This window comes from Cibotium barometz, chromosome 26 (assembly GCF_041138505.1).
Source record: "Cibotium barometz isolate CiBa-2024 chromosome 26, ASM4113850v1, whole genome shotgun sequence".
Lineage (NCBI taxonomy): Eukaryota > Viridiplantae > Streptophyta > Polypodiopsida > Cyatheales > Cibotiaceae > Cibotium > Cibotium barometz.
Window position 1 is genome coordinate 2,037,434 of NC_141071.1, and position 17,700 is coordinate 2,055,133.

General features: G+C 41.4%; 2 protein-coding genes across 13 annotated transcripts in view; one reads left to right on the forward strand and one right to left on the reverse strand.

The window, feature by feature from the left end:
* Positions 1-778: 778 nt before the first annotated feature.
* LOC147623565 (uncharacterized) lies at positions 779-1,707 on the forward strand. Its single transcript, XM_086820053.1, has 4 exons — positions 779-863; positions 963-1,238; positions 1,382-1,533; positions 1,645-1,707. The coding sequence occupies exons 1-4, from the start codon at positions 779-781 to the stop codon at positions 1,705-1,707; spliced, it is 576 nt and encodes a 191-aa protein (XP_086676179.1).
* Positions 1,708-6,953: 5,246 nt separating this feature from the next.
* Positions 6,954-17,700, reverse strand: part of LOC147623566 (protein FLOWERING LOCUS D-like) — an 84,697-nt gene continuing 73,950 nt past the window's right edge. For 2 of the 12 annotated variants that reach the window (XM_086820138.1, XM_086820131.1), the window contains exon 4: positions 8,984-9,401. The gene's annotated coding sequence lies outside the window, so the exon portion shown is untranslated. Of the gene's footprint in view, positions 7,501-8,983; positions 9,402-9,486; positions 10,169-15,836; positions 17,641-17,700 lie in introns of those variants that run through there. The other 10 variants (XM_086820133.1, XM_086820137.1, XM_086820127.1 and 7 more) reach the window with 7 other exon arrangements.

Genomic DNA, 17,700 nt, shown 5'->3' on the forward strand with positions numbered 1-17,700 from the left:
TTTTTCAACCCAAACGTCATCACATTGGAGGCAAATGCCTCCCATTCTATCACGAAGGCTATTTTTTATATATACTTTGGGGCCATCTGCACCTAGTTGTACCCGTTGAACCATTCAGGAAGAAGTGTCTCGCGCCCAGTTACTGCATCCAGCAAGAAATCCATAAATGGTAACGAGAACAGATCCGATATAGTGAAGGCGTTCAGATTGCGATAGTCGATATGCAGACCCTCATCTTCCCATTCTTCTTCACGACAATGACTATTGGTGAAAGCCATTTCGCCCTCTTCACTGGATAGATGAACCCAACTCTAGTTTGTCAATCTCCTCCTTCACTTGTTTTACGTAGTTGGGGTTCATTCTGTATCTGCTCTACCAGATAGGAGATGCATCCTCTTTTAAGTTGATCTTATGTTGGTAGAAGCTAGGATCAATCTCCTTCATGTCTGAGTAATTCCAAGCGAACACGTATTTGTAGGACTTCAACAAATCCAATAGCCTTCCTCTCATATACTCAACAACTATTTCTGAGGAGTTGCATGGCAAGGGAGCATCAAAAAGACAAGAATTCAGCTCATACAAGGGAAAATTCAGAGCTGGAAATGAGCAGAAAAAGAGTGGATAGCCACCTAAGTTTATGTCTCATGAGTCCAAGGATGCAAAAGGGGGCTCAGAAAAGAAGCCGGGGGGTAAAAAGAATGATCCTAAGCTATCCAGACAGTATATCTTTGATTGCATCAGAGAGGAGAAGTGTTTCTCATGTGAGAGCAAAGATCACATGAAAGCTCAATGCCCCCAAAATCTCAAAAAGAATAATGTACAGGATGCTAAACCAAGTGTGAATGTTATACCCGATGTTCAGGGTAACACTACACATGAACCAAAGAGCAAGATTTTATGCAAAGCTTGAGGCAAGTTAAAGGACCAAGCAGCTTTATTCCTTTTTGATAATGCCTCAACAGATAACTTCATATCCATCCAGATGGCTGCTGCTCTTGGGTTAAAGCCTGAGGGATTGGGCATGGACTTTCATGCAGATGCTGCCTTTGAGGGCAAGGAAGTTAAGGTCACTCCCATGATTGGAAAGCTTCGCATACAGATTCAGGGATATTTGGATCATGAGGACTTCCTCGTGGCACCACTTACAGGATGTGATGTGTTACTTGGGATGCCTTGGCATTACCGTTTAGATCCAAAGATTTTGCACAAAGAAAAGAAAGTAATGTTTACTCATAGGGGTAGGGAAGTTTGTATTGATATGCGGGTACTACTGGGAGTACCATACCCGTTGTAAGCCATATATCTATTTCAAAGGCAATAAAAAAATCCGCTTGTTCTTACTTGCTCTTTATACATGATAGCGTTGAGCATGATGCTGTAGCTCCCGTAGATCAAGATAAGATTGATTTCTTAAGTGAATATGCTGATTGTTTTGCCGATTCACTTCCAAGACAGTTACCTCCAGAGAAACAAGAGGATCAATGTATTGACATAATCCTTGGGAGCTCTCCTCCTAACCGACCTCCTTATAGGGTGAGTGCTGCCCAACATTAGGAAATCATGACTCAAGTAAATGATTTACTTGACAAGGGGTTGATAAGGCCAAGTTCTTCACCTTATTGTTCTCCAGTTTTACTTGTGCAGAAAAAGGATGGGACATACAAGATGTGTGTTGATTATAGGGCCCTTAACAAGATTACTATCTAACTCATTTGGGAGTGCCCAAAGCCAAATTTCTCCAATAGATCATCTCTATAGATATCTTAAAGATATTAAAAAATCCACACTATATCTTCGTAAAACACATCAAGTTCACAAACCTATCCAACTTAGGGCTTCGATCACTACATTAGAAGATCCCTTTTTAAATTGTATTTCAAAGTCGAAGTATTTCATCAACTTACATCATCACGTATTACGAGCCCTTAACTCAAATGCATTACAAAAACACTTGAGAGAAGTTATTTTACATGCTTAACAAGTATTGCTGCGTAAAGATAATGCCATCACTTTAATAGACTACATCATAAAGCTCCTTTTCGTGTATTGGATAACCGACCTCTGCATCGATAAGCCTTTGACTCACAAAATCTATAAGCACTTGCTCTCGAAACTCCTATACTATAGTTACTGACATCCGTTTCAACCATAAATAGTTTACTTGAATCAACGAATTGCAATACAGAGACAGGTAGCATGGTAGTTTGAATTCTTAAAGCACTCATCCAACCCCTTTGTCAAAGATGCAGTTTTGTGTTTAATCACCTTATACAAGACTTCTTTCTCTATTCTTCCCCAAAGGTAAGAGAGACAATGCTAAGAAGGCATAGTTTCAAGAGAAAAGCCTAAAATTTTTTATAAGAAGTCTTAGAAAAGGCTTAATGTCAATAATACTTTTAAAGATAGGTCACTCTAATCTTTTTCGAGTCAATACAAATTTCACAAATCATAATCATATGCTAAGTTAGAGACGATCTTGCTTGAAGAACTCAAGCATACTGGACTTTGCATTAAGCACTTCTCTACTAAGAATCGTCATCGACATTCTTAAAAGTCCTTGAATGTTGTCATCGATTCTTAAAAGTCCTTGAATGTTGTCAAAGAGTCTTACTACATATGAGGATATAAGAGAGACAAAAAGTTTATACCAAAAACTCATTATCCCCATGTCTCGAATGGAACACCCTTTTGGAAGGACATTTTCTTTTCTAATCCGGATGTTCCTTTCCTACATTCATCCTTACGAAGTATTTCGCACCACAAAAAATGATCTTTGAGGTCCTTTATCCTTCACAAAGCGTACTTGTTCTTAACAACAAGCTTGTTAGGGCCCTTAATTAAAGAAGTCCCTCCTTGCAAACATCCGTATCCAATGAGTAAACATTTGAAATCACTAGCATTGAAATTTAAAGCACTTTAATCCTTATTTAGCTACCTCTATCGATACAAGAAAAATCTATGTTTTCTCATGTCACTACGTACACGTATTGAGCACACATCAATTAGGTCCATAAGGATTTCTAAGTCATGATATAAGTGAAAAATATAGTTTTATAATAACTAAGTAGACAATACTTCGTTCTTTGTGTTATTCCCAATAGAACTTAAAAACTGGAATTACAACTCAATAAGTTTTCATCCGTGTACAAAAGAAATCATACAATTGACGTAATTAGTAGCATGAATCTTTAATTACGTAATCAACATGGAGGTTCTTGAGGTAAAAGAACTCTTGGCCAAGTCAAATATGTAAGAGAATAAAGCGTGTGGTGTATATAGTAGGATCTTTCACAACACAACTAAAAAACTCAAATTGTAGAATAAAAAAGAAATAGAAGAATAATGTATTACTGAAATGATTCAATAGATGGAAAATCTCAACACCAATGTGATCCTATCAACAAGGGAGCTTCGTTGGTTGATTTCGAACAGTTAAGACAGAAGCTCTATGCTAGTAGACGTTAGGGAGTAAACTCACACTGATGACTAATGAACTTTGTGGAGAAGAGGGTTGACCGTGTATCTATATACACGTGTCGACCATGTAATGACCAAGTTCCACAGTCATAGTCGGAGCCAAAGTGTAGACTCGACCAATAAAGATAAACTAGAAATTGCTCCCCAATTGTCCAATCTCCCATGGCCATCCAAGCTCATCTTGGTCCCGTTTGGGAGGCAATGTCACAACAAGGAGTCCAAGAGTAAGGTCTACCTACATGTGTACACTGTTATGAGATATAATGATCTACTATAAAATGTAGCCTATTTAGTAGTGTATAAAATATAATCAAGGTCGTCTATAAACCGTCTAGCCACCTAAGCCACCTTCCCATATGAAAATGGGGATGATGAGCGCCCAAGCTACTCAACCACCATAGCAGCTCGTCATAATGGAGGTTGTACACAAACATGACCTAGCCGGTGCCTGGAAATGCAATATGAGGCTGGAGCATTAATATCTAAGATATCCACACCATCTATCCCCAAAATTTAGAAGTTCAACTTCTCCTCATTTCCATCTCATCCCTACTTCTTGAGCCTTTATAAAGTTGTCTGCACAATTCTCTGTCATCGAGAGTGACATCTCAACCTCGCTAAACATGATGAGCTCACACACAAAATGATAATGAATCTCAATGTGTTTGGTGCGAGCATGAAATACACGATTTCGGGCAATGGCTGTGCAACTCCCATATCCTATAAAATCCTTGACAACCACATTGCCTACATCATGTAAGGCACACAACTTTGTACTCAACCTTAGTCGATGAAAGTGCTACATCGAACTGTTTCTTATTGATCCAAGAAATGCACCCCGAACCAAGAGAAAAAATATATCCAATTACGAAGCGCTGATATCCGAATCATTCGCCCAATCTGCGCCACAAAAACCAATGAGGGTCTTGCCCACAGCATAGGTGATGTCGTACTCGTGTACCTTGGATGATCGCAACACTCACACTTGCTTTCCAATGATTCTCATGAGGCTTCTTAGAAAACTACTCAAAACACCAGCAATAAACCTAGTGTGTGGTCTAGTATTACACAAGAAGAAACCAGTTTCTGTATAAGGTCTCTTTCACCTACAAGTGTCTTGAATGGACAACTTTAGATTAACCTCCACTTGTGGTACCAATTGCCTTACATTGGTCATGCCAAATGCCTTAAGTATGTTACCTACATATTTCTACCGAGATGAAATGTTATCTATCTTTTGTCCGACCTCAATCTCCAAACAAAAATGCATGAGCCCAAGCTTTGTCATCTCAAACTTTGCATTAAGCATCTGCTGTGTTTGTAGAATTTTTTTCTAGTGATCCCTCGTCAAGATGAGATCATCTCCATAGAGAACAATGACCCCATATTTTCCTACTCACAAATGGCATATAGATTTGCATTTGAAGGATTGTGTAAGAGACCAATACTCACCAAATAGGTATCAATCCTTTAATACCATACTCATGGGACATGTTTTAGCTAGCAAAGTGGCTTCCAAAACCACTAGGGCTTTGTGTTCACACTTGCTTAAAGACTAGTAATAAACCATTTTTAAGTTTGGCTAGCTGAGTGTGAAATCTAGTCACTTATACAAGCAAAACACAATCATTCCCTTGTAATAGAATACTTATAAGCTCTTCTCGTCTCTACTCTTGCTTGCATGAATGCTATTAAATCTTGATGCATGCTAGATTAGTCTGTTTGTAGATCCCCCTCTTGCATTATAGTTGCTTCTTTCCCCGCCTTTTGTGAGAGAGAACCATCGCAAAGACCATCTCTTTTTGCCTCAGTCTAGGCATAAAGAGCTATATCATCACACAATTGGCAAGGCGCAATGCGATGTGACAACGGAGTGAGGACGCAACAAACAAGCTAGCGCACCCACATCATGAAGTTACAATTGCAGCTCTAGAAAAGGCCCAACCACACATGATTCAGTAAAACTCTGGACTAGGAATAATAACACACAAAAACTCACGTGAGTAGGCATGTAATGAAGTCATCCCTTGGACGACCTTTGTTACACTCCTATTAAAAATATACAAAACGTATTAACTCCCTCGATCCAAAAGGATTTAAATATATTCTTCCCAGTAAGCATACTCCTTGCCATCTCCACAATAGTGTGAATATCTTGTGTTCTAATAGAGCACCATTCAATGGTAGGGTGTAAGCGGTTGTGAGTTGTTCCTTTCAACCTCTTTCCTTGTAAAAACACGAGAATTGATTAAACATGAATTTTCCTCCTCGATTAATTATGAGCTACTTCAATTTTATTCTTGTCTTAACTTGGCCAATGGAAGTTATTCTTTGAACTTTCCAAAAGCTTGAGACTTTTCCTCAAGAAAATACATCGAAGTCTACCTACTGTAATCAATGGTCAAAATAAAAACAATCGAAAGAACCTTCAAGTGCAATAATACTCATCTTTCTACAGAGATCAGAGAACTCTTGGCCCTAAGAATGGCCTCTTGTGGAATTCCAGTGCTGCTTACCCATCATGCAAGCTTCAAATATATCTCGACTCTCAAAAATTGGTGGCAAATGCTCACCTTCCTCCACCACTAGAACACACTAATTTTTTTTGTCATCCACCTTCGACCTCTAAATTTCCTGCCACCTCAAAAGTGGCCTCTTACACGTGTTAGCAAATTGGAATTATGTTAATTGTTGTCCACGATTCTTGTTTCCATATCATCTTGCACCTTGGCCTCTAGACAATGACTTGTTTAAACCTTTGATTGTGTCTCTGTGTAGAAGGCCTACTCTTGCATATTTACCGGAGGATGATTTACTCGTTCTTCATCTCCTCACTTATGGTCCTAAAAATTTAAAAGAATTTCCTAAGTTCAGATAGATCTTTTCCAAGGCCATACAAAGTGACCGACACCAAGTCATTATTACAATCAACTTGTGCTTCAATAGAGGTGACTTCAAGCCCTTTAATCTGCAATGAGTAATCATTAATACATCATACATCTTCACATGTCGATGCATCTTGTATATGACTAATCATAGAATCAAACACACTAATTGAGAGCCAATACATAACCTTGTTGGTCCTCTCATACCATGCCTCAAGGGCATGTACCTCTTACTGAGATGCCCACGGACTCACCAGTTTCAAGAGTCTTCGTGTTATATACAAAGATGCCCATATCTCTCATGCTAATATTTTACACAAATCGGCCTTGACTACAAATATCGAAAGCGCATTCAAGCTTGTCACCTCCATCAAGAATGATTGCATCATTCTTATCAAAGTGAACCCACAAGTCACGACGTACAACCTTCTTTAGATATGAACCTTTTATCGGACACTTTGCAACTGCCACCATGATGTCATCTTCCACAAGCTTTAGTGCAAATGGTCATGTGCTTAGAATCCCCATTGTCAATGATCCAAGAATCATCATGTGCTACAACATTAGATGTCTCACTGCACATTTTCTCAATGGCTACAAACAGCTCTATTTCTACAACATGATTAGATTATTCTTTGGTATTTAGAGTGCGATTCTTCGCATCTCCTTACTATTTCTTGCATTATTTGGTTGTGTGCCTTTTCTTGTTACAAGCATTTAACCATTTCTCATTTACAAAATTAGAACTCTTACCTTGCTCTTTTTTGTTGACCGAGGAAAGTCTGATCCCCACCATACGACTCTACGTCCGCATCACCTTATCCCCAAGTATTTAGCTGAACTCCTCAAATGTGAGAGGAGTGACCTGACACCAATACTCATAGATGTAACAAAACTATCATGATAAGGCGACAGTACACTTAGACAACAAGAAGCGAAACTGAGGTGGGTACACTCATGTCAACTGGAGTCATCTAGTCACGAAGATGTTTGATTCTGATAAGAAAAACCTCTACTCCTTCACCTTCATTCAGTTTCTCCTACTAAAGCTGATTTTTGAGATTTTGTAACAAAGCCATGCATCCTTGAGGGATTCGTGGTCTCATATTAGCTTTGTAACAAAGCCATGCTTCTGCAGCTGTGGAGACATGTTGAACCATTGTTAGCACGCTAGACAGACTCCCAAAACTCAATGACTCCGCCTCATAACTCTCTTTCAGCAAAGTCTAGCACATTGCTATGGCTACTCTTACTTTATGCAGGCTCAGTTCCTATACAAAAAAGGTGTCAATAACATTATGAGTGCATCAATTATTAACTAAATAAAGCACTCGTCTACCCATGAGTGTTCTACAAACAAGCATCATGTCATGAAAACCGCAGGTAAGGCATGCAACTGATAGCTATCACCAAAAAAAAAAACTAATAATCAAAATACTGAATAAGAGATGTTATACACACATGCAACTATCATCTCCATAATCATAACATCCTCAGCTAAATTAGAGAAGAGTTGTGATGTTGTATAATCCTATGTATGATGTCCAGGATAATTGCACTTATAGCAACTCGTTTTTTCCTTGGTCGTCATTGAGATCTATCTTTTACTTTTCACACAAGAAATGAAATTTCTTTATAAGGTCTATGCTTGACTTATTTTGCTTCCTATTCTACCCTTTCATCTTTCGTCAAACCTAAGTGGATCAATAAATGAGTACTCCTCTACTATCCACATTCAAGGGTATCACTATACGTTTTCATGGAGTGCGAAGCACTCCCTAGATCTACCAGTTTTTTTTTAACCCTCATCTGGATAATTTCCTTATCAAGTCCATGGTCATATCTCAAGCACCATACCCGTGCGAGTATCTTGAGGAAGCGAAAAATAAATTCCTTAAGTCAATGACATAGGCCTCAAATGACCTTGCCAATGAGGTGGTAGCTCAAGTGGTGAAATGTTTGTCTTGGGACCGAGAGGTCCTAGGTTCAAACCCTTGCTAGATGCTCCCTCGACAGCATTGCCTACAGCCACAAAAATCCACCTCCGAGCGGTAGAATGCACCTTCGGGCGGTGAAAAAATAGTAACTATAGGAGGATCTTGGGCCTAAGGCTAGTTAGAAAAAAAAAGGCCTGAAAAAACCTTCCTTTCATAAAAAAGTCATAGTATTTTTCAATTTTAGCACAATCATTTTTGGGTTAGCCTGTTTTCGGCTTGTATTCACTGCTACAACCACCAAACGCAGTTTTTGCATTTGCATGAGCAAGTATTGATGTTCATACATGTTTGTAAGGACATCAAACAGTGTACATACACCATGTGCGCTGTCCGTACAACCTTAGTTTACACGTAACTTAGCTTTTCCACTTTTCAAAACCCTAAAACAATTTGCTTAAGCTTTTCCTAGAGTAAAAGATCTCAAGAGTAGCTTGCGCCACCCTGACATGTCTACCACCAACCCTGGATGGAGGCAACCTATTGACGAGAACCCTTGTGAGTGGTAGACCAGCCTCCGTGCAATAACTCCAAGCTCTTATCATGACCAAATCAATCCTCCATCCACCTTATTATAATAAACGCATATTGTTTTTGCTATGACTTTCCTTGTTTTAAAATAAGTCATAGATTTTTAATATATATACCTAGATGAATCCAGGAGCATGCCCAAATTCACCTTTTAGAAACATGCATGTTATATACTCATGGTAGTCAACCTAGCAAAAGGTGTGTTCACATGAATAATACTTGTTCTTGGTCCAAAAGGCACCTAGCAAAAGGTGTGTTCACATGAATAATACTTGTTCTTGGTCCAAAAGCACTGTAATAATTTGGCTTGTTCAATTTACAATAGGAGTGGAGGCTTGCAAAACCATTCCCAAATATTGTCTACAATCTGAAAAATACTAAAAATTTCTAGTAAACCTCGTAAATTCTGAATATGGCAACATCACCCATCTTCAAAACATTTGTTTTCAACTGTAAGAGACGTCATATAGTCCATGAATTCATGTATAATCCAAAGATCCAAGACGATCAAGTCCTACATAGTCCAAGAGACCTCAACTTCCATAAAACATTGGACAAATTATTGATCACCCTGAGAGTGACCAGAGAAAAATCATAGCTCCACAAGAAAGATCCATTTTTCTAGAACAAAATCCAGGAGCCCACAATGCCAATCCGTAATCCTATAGACAAATCCATACTACCAAGAAATCAATCCAGGATTGTATATGTCAAACTTCCAGTAAAGGGAGCCATAAACATATTCACCCCGATAAGGGGGCAATGAATACATATTCCCAAACATACATCTTTCAACTAAGCTTGAATATAAAAAGTCCATACACGTTATATATCAAGTAATATCCGCAACCATAGCATAACGTCCATGGAAACTCCTTTATATGCGATCCAATATAAGAATATATATAGCTAGAAAGCCATAAAGTTTGAGAATTCCAATAATAGCCATATATATGTATATGATGCTATATTGTTATTATGTAAAAATGCTTCAGCAAAATTCGCTTCACAAACAAGCCAGTTTATGCTTTCCTCAAACACACTCAAGAAAACATATCACTTTCTCCTTGCAAAGATACAAGGGTAAGGATGCACAAAAGCAATGCAATAGTCTTGCAAATTTCATAGCAAGTATTGCAATCTTGGAAAACTCAAAATATACTTAGCTTTTTAAGTTTATCAGAGTCGAATATTCTTTGTCCTTTAGCAAGAAAAGGAGGTCCTCTTGTTGAAGCCAATATCCCGAGATCCAAAGGTATTCATTTCCCCCATGGCTAGTCCCTTCGCACAACAAATAGGGATATGCTTTTAAATCCAGGTTTGTGCACATCTTGCAATCAAGTGACTTAACAGAAAGCTTTTTCTCAAATCTTCCGTTGAAATCTTTTAAAATCTGATAGATACTTGGCTAGTGGATTGGTAGGCCTTTGGCTTAACCACACTAATAGCCTTGTAAATTTCCCAGTCACGATTATTTTCCTTATCTTAAAAGAAAATTTGTGCTCTGATACCAATAAAATAAATCCAAGAGTGTTCACACAACTTATACTATGATTAAATAGTTCAAATAAAGGCAACTTCAAACCACAAGAAACTAAAATAAATTGTGCATCACACTAGAGGCCAGAAAGGTGGGTTCAGCCCCCTCCTTGAGGATTTATGTTCCAACATGGGTCCAAGTACAAGATCAAGGACGCCCAAGAATCCTTACCGGTCCGGGACCTAATTCTCAAAGTACATAATACAAGAAAAACAAATCGAACAGAATATTAGCACCACAAGTATCCATGTTGTGCTTTGTGCCAAGCACAAGAAGAGATGCAAAGCACCAAATGTGTCTCTTCATTCAACATTAGGCGAATGTCCCTGGAAACTCTCCTCGCTTTTTGTTACGTACCCTACACTAACCTTTCAGGTTAGGAACTAATCCAATAGGATTAGGGGAGCCCTAGGATTGTGAAAAGCAAGCATGCTCAAGTGACTAAGGTTCATATTTAATAAATCCAAGGTTGTTGGCTATTTATGACTAGACTATTATTTATAGTAGCAATAAGCACTATATAAGTAAGTGTTATGTTATTATTGATTCTCAACTTGGACCAAGTGCCTTACTCCTTCCATGGATATGGTGGATCATGAGTAGCCTTGCACAAGGCCTTGTGGGCAAGTACTGGTGGTATGGGACCCCAAGGCTGCCTCGCATGGGGCCCATGGAGTGAGACCTTAGCCCCTAGCTCATGGGAGGTTTACGGATGCAAACCAAAGGTTGGGTGATGAGCTTGCCTACACCCTTCTTTATTTGTACTAATTTTTGTTGGTCATGTCCACTCCCGGCTAGTTCAGGTGTGAACCCAGCTTACTCACGAGCACTTTTTCCTTGTGACTGTGGACACAGGTTTTTTTCACGTGGGAACACACTTATGTGTTGGGCACTTGGCCCTAGGCCTTTTAGTACTCACTTGTACTTTCATTTCATATCATTATTGAGTACATCTTTTCCAGCACTCACGTTTCTCTGTGCTTGAGGTTGTGTGTGTGTGTGTGTGTGTGTGTGTGTGTGTGTGTGTAGGCTAGCTTCCCTCCTACCCAACATTGGTATCAGAGCCTAGTTGGGGTTAGGGTTTGCCCGCTCACCCCTTGAGCTTCAGCCTATTGGCATTAGGGTTTTGCTGCATTAGGGTTTTGCTGTTTAAGGTTAGGGTTTTGCCCTCAGCCGCCTTGCCGCCCCCCTCAATTGCCCGTCGCCGCCCTCAGCCGACTCTGCAGGTCGTTGCCCTCAGCCGCCCCCAGCCGGCCCAACCGGAGATCCGCCACCGCCCCTGTGCGCCACGAGATCTGCCTTCGCCATCGAGGGATTTGCTTTCGCCGCCTCCAAATTTGGATCAGTCGCCTCTCAAACCCATGCGCCGTCGCCTCCACCGCCGCCTACGCCGTCTTCACCAAGGCCTACCCTATACTGCACCCTGTACCGCCGCCATGTACCGTCATACAACTGTACTTGTGCCGCCGTGTACGACTGTAAAACAGCTGCCTCAGATCTGCATGTCCTACCTCATATCTATACACCACCTGCCTATTGCTCGTGCTGAAACCGGCCTTCAAAAATCTTACGGGCGGTGGAACAAACACTCGCACACAAAACACTTCATCACCCATGAGAACCTAAAAAAGGAAAACAAACAGGGGGGGCTAGAATGCTCCTGCAAATAGTACAAGTACACCGATTGGCCCCAAAACGCAGTGGCGCCCTTTGCGGTATTTCTTTACTTGATCAGAAATGAGTACAAAGTATAACTTGTCGAATCCTTTACCATTAGGATTCCTTTTAGCTTTTCACCCAGGACTTTCCAAGTAAGAACTCTCGTTACTACAGCAAAGCATTCCATAGAGAAGGCACACCTGTACGACACCTCTCTGCTTGAAAAGATCTTCTCCATCTCAACCATGGATCTCACAAACCCTTTCCCAAACAGCCGTAGGATTGTACCAAACCATATGTCCTTCCTATGGTCACAGCTTGCATGTAACCTCGAGAAAACTAGAACCTATTCACATGAATCCAGAGACATGCTTTCCACACGAAATTAATGACCTGTATCTGATAAACCAAAGACCTGTAACCATAATCCATAGGCATGTTTCCTCGATACCAAAGTCTTGTTTCTTCTCGAAAGACCAATGTCCTGTTTCCATGACAGATAAATCCACATATGCACCATCAATCACGATGCCAAAAACCCAGAGAGAGAAAGATAGAGGACGTGTCAAGCAATCCCTGAATACACATAGGTCCAAGGCGAAGTGCAACACACATCTCTTCCAAGAACATCATTCATCCCAATCTCGTAAACAAAGCCTCCTTGCGAAGAGAGAGAGAGAGACCCCTTGGCTGCTCGCCCCTTGGTGCCTCCTTCAGCTCACCTTCTTCAAGAGAGAGAGAGAGAGACCCACGCTGACTGCTTCCACATATGCAGCCACGTGGCGTAGAGAGCCTCCCATCTGAAACTCGTGTGGCTGCCCAACTATCTGCAGAGAAATTCCTGCTTGACACCTGCCTGGCTACCCATCACTGGTTGCCCATCAGGTTGCCTGCTTGGGGGCCCTATATTGCCCGTCTGTAGTCCACAACCGGCGATGGCAACACACCTCGCGGTAGCAGCTGGCGGCAAGCACATGCAGTAGCATCAGCGCGACAGCAACGGCTGCATTGGCGACGGCGACGACAGCTGTACCTAGCGGCGACGACGACTGTACCCGACGGCAACGACAACGATACCCGACGACGACGGTACCTGTACATGGCGACGACAGTACCCGACGACAACGACGATACCTGGCAGCGACGACGACGGCGGCGGTTCTGTACCTGCCGGCGGCGATGCCTGTACTCGACAACAATGGCAACGGTTTTGTACCCGACGACTGCGCCTGTGCTCGACGGCAACAACGGTACCCGGCGCCGACGACAGCACCGGTACCCGATGACACCGACGATGGCACCTGTACCCAACGACAGCACCTCTGTACTAGGCGGCGATGGCTGTACCTGGCGACAGTGCTCCAGGAGATGTGCCCGTGAAGACCATCTGACCACCTTCCCCCTGCTCTTGACTCCAAGGTGATGCGCCTCACCACCACACGGCTTCCTCATGTTCGCCACCCTTATAAAGCAAACGATTCGCTTTCTTCTGAAAAACGCCAAAAGCAAAGTTTTTAAGAAAACGCATGCTTTACAATATTATTTTAATCATCAAAGGTTTTAAAAACCTTATAACTTTAAAAATCCTTTTTGTCTCCTTTCACACTTGGGCTGGCCACCAACATGGGTTTCCTTTTCACATCGAATTGATGCATGTTCACACTTTGCGTCATGTGCCCGCCGTGCCCATGCCCGTGCCCACCTGCTTGTTGTCCAGAGAGGGAAAAAAACAGGGTCGTAACAGCTGCCCAACTGCAACTCCAAATCCCTTACAGATGTCAAGTTTGTGGGATTTGCAAATTTTGATCTAAAATTGCTAAAAATTAACAAATTAGTTGCATTAATTTTGGTGCTTTTCACCATTGAGCCTGCAATTACAACATTCGCACACACTGGCATTGATTTCAACAGATTTGGTGCATAATTGCACTAGAAATTTGGGGATTTTATGAAAATTGACACTATTTGCAAGCAATTTTGGGTATTACAGGCACATTTGGTTGGCATTCGGACATTTCTCCCAATTTTTGGGTATTATAGGCACATTTGGTTGGGATTGGGGCATTTCCCCCAATTTTTGAGCATTGCAGCATTTGGTACACGTGACAATCGCATTAGCAGATTTACAAGTGCAAATCCGGTTCAGATTTGGTATAATTGGCTACCTAAAAATTAGGGCTTTTCTACATTGAGCCCATTTTTGGAGCATTCGACCAATTTATTTTTGATTTGCCAGGATTTGAGCACATGCAGCTTTTACAGGTGTCAACTGATTGTGTTTTTCACGGCACATGTATACATTTGTGGTTTGCTACAGTATATGTATGCCATTGTGGACACTTTGACATATTTGCATCATCGTGCGATGCACTTGCAGATTTGGAACATACATATGTACTTCTCATGGTGAAGGAGTTCCCTTTCAGTCCATTGGTGGTTATCCTGCTATTTATCTCCCCCAATCTTACGGTTTTGCTGGGCATTGCCTACTCGTGGTGACTTGTGACAGATTTGATGTGCTATCATGGCCAACAGTAACAATGACCTCTTTTGAATGCTATCTCAAGAGGACAAGCTCAATGGGGATAACTACCCTATGTGGGCTTATATAATGCGTCATGTATTGGTTGTCAAGAATGTATGGCTATGTGGATGGCACTGAGGAGCGTCCTCTTGCACCTGCTCTCCAAAGGAAGGTGAAGTGATTCCCGCTCATCCTCTTGCAGGTCCACCTCCTCGTCTTCCTCCTACTCAGGAGGAGCGTACTTGGGATACTAGGGATGCTCACAGGCCCAGGCATTGATTGCTCTCTCGTGCCGCAAGCATATTATTCCGCACATTCGTTCATGCACCACTGCAAAGGGTGCTTGGGATACCTTGGCAGCGTTGTATTCAGGTCGCAATGAGGCTCGTGTAGCTTACCTTCGGAGCAAGCTTGAGACTGACCGTATGCTTGAAGGTGACTATCAATCAATATCTTACGCATGTGAAAGACCTACGAGAGCAGCTCATTAACATTGATGAGACCTTGACAGATAGCTATCTTGTTCAGACAGTTTTGCGTAATTTACCCGACTCTTATCAAACATTTGGCACCACTTTGCGGTTGTTGGCTGGCAATATATGAAATCACTTTTGACAACCTTGTGATCTCTTGCTCAGTGAAAAGCAATCTCATTCAAACAGGAATAACATGATGTCTGCTAAGTCAACAATGGCTGCTTCCTTTCGTGGAAATAGATCTGGGTCTAAACCTAGCCCATCGGATCCTCCCAAGACAGAGGACAAACCTGAAAAGAAAAAGCGCTGTAATTACTGCAGGAAAGACCATAAAGTCAAAAAAAATACTCAAACGACCCAAAAAAAAAAAAGAGTCCCGTAAATAGTGACTAACGAAGCATCTGTTGTGCAGCTTCAACTATATCTGGATCACTTCCTGTCAAGATAAGATAATCTACATACAAGACAATGCTAACTATGGTAGTGGCCCTGAAGAAAACATTTTTTGGATCGACACAGCACATGTCAAACCCATGGAAAAGAAACAAGCCATCTATCTTGTGGTACGATATCCTAGGTGTCTGTTTCATAGTTGCATGAAACAAAAACGGCAACGGCAACGGCAACGGCCAGCCTCTAGAAAACGACAACAGCTCAAAACTAGGAAATGGAAACGATGGATGTATGATACATAGTATAAAAATAATGAGAAAATTAATAACTAGGGAAAGTTTGAGGAGTGCACCATCATAATTTGAAATCAAAATTTGTAGGAAATCACTAAGCAAGCACTACATGAGACAAATCAATGGGTGATTTTTTATTGGAGATTAGGAAACGGAGAAACGGAATCAAAAACGACGACTCTTGGGAAACGGTGTTTCCGCATTTCTGAGCTAGGAAACGACCATTTCTTGTTACTATGGTCTGTTTAAGCCCAAACACTGCTTTCCTTAACTTACAAACCATATTTTTGGTTCCTTGAACACTAGATACTACTCCACGTAAATTTCCTCCTGAGCTCAACATTCAAGAAGGTTGATTTTACATATATCTGAAAGATGGACTAGCCTTGGCTAGCTGATAATCCCAATACGGTTCTAATGGTAGTCATCCGAGCTGTCGGTGCAAAGGTGTAAACAAGTCTATGCCTTTCAATTGAGCCTAACCTTTGAACACCAATCTAGCCTTGTACTTATCCAAGGAACCATCAGCTTTATACTTAGCTTTGTAATCCATTTGGCTTTCCTCCCTTGCCGCCTGGGAACCAAGTCCCATGTGTAACTTGCATTACACTTTTTCCACTGCCTCATAGAAAGTCTTGTGCTATTCAACACATTTTGATGCATGCTTATCCTATAGTCTCTGAGATCTACTCAGACCTTCACTAGCCTCCAAGATGTCCAGCACACCTGCTGCGTGTTTGAAGATGGCACCTGAGCACCTTCTTCCTTGACTTTGGAGCACACTCTGCTCCATGAGCAATCTTTGGCCGCTCTACATCCAGCATATCATGTGGTTCCAACTCATCCTGCATCACAGCCTTGTCTTTATCTGGTTGTACTGAAGTGGGCACATTAATCACCTTGAGTTTCACCTCTAAATCATGTTCCTCAAAGACTACATCTCTACTCACAAGCATTTTGCAAGTAGTTGGACCAAACAATTTATATCCTTTTGAATCAATGCTATAACCAATGAAAATGCATCCTTTGCTTCGACGTCCAACTTTTTTCAAGTTTCATCAGGAACATGCATGAAAGCTTTGCATCCAAGCACTCTCTAGTGGGAAATCAATGGCTTCTTATCAGTGCACACCTATTCGGGTGTCTTGCTTTCCATGATCTGGTTTGCATTTGTTGAGGATGTAGGTGTTTGTCTACACGGCCTCCGTCAAAAAACTTCAAGGCAGAGTCTTGGCCTTCACTATGGAACAGTCATTTCCATAATGGTCTGATTCTTCCTCGCTGCCACCTCATCCTGCTGTGGTGTAATAAGTTGAGGCTTTATCCCCCCTTTTCTGCAGAACTCCTAGAAGTCCTCAGAGATGAATTCCCACCTTCGTCTATCCAAAGCACCTTTAGGTTCTTATCACTTTCCCTCTCCACAATTGCTGTCCATTCTGTGACTTCTACTTGAGAAAATACACCTACTGAAATCATCAATGAATGATAAATATAAGGCATTACAAAGTGATTGTGTAGACATGGGTCTGCATAAATCCGAATGAACCAGCTCCAGCATGGACGAGGCATGATGCTGGGACTCCTAGAATGGAAGCATGTGTTGTTTTCCCTGCAAGCAAGCAACACATATAGATCTTTGCACATCTTTGATGGCTCACAAATCATCCACCCACTAGTTCTCCTGCATCTGTGCCACATCTCGAAGAGGCAAGTGGCCGAATCGCTCGTGCCACTGCCGACACTCATTGGCACTTACCTGTGCCACAAAAGAAGTGATCTTGAACAGCCCCATCTTCCACTCCCTTTGGACCATCGCAAAACTCCATTTCTCCAGCCAACCATCAACATGGTAAGTTTTTCTCCCAAACCTGTGAAGAAACCACGTGACATGCATGACAACTCCATTCATATCTACTCTCTTCATGATG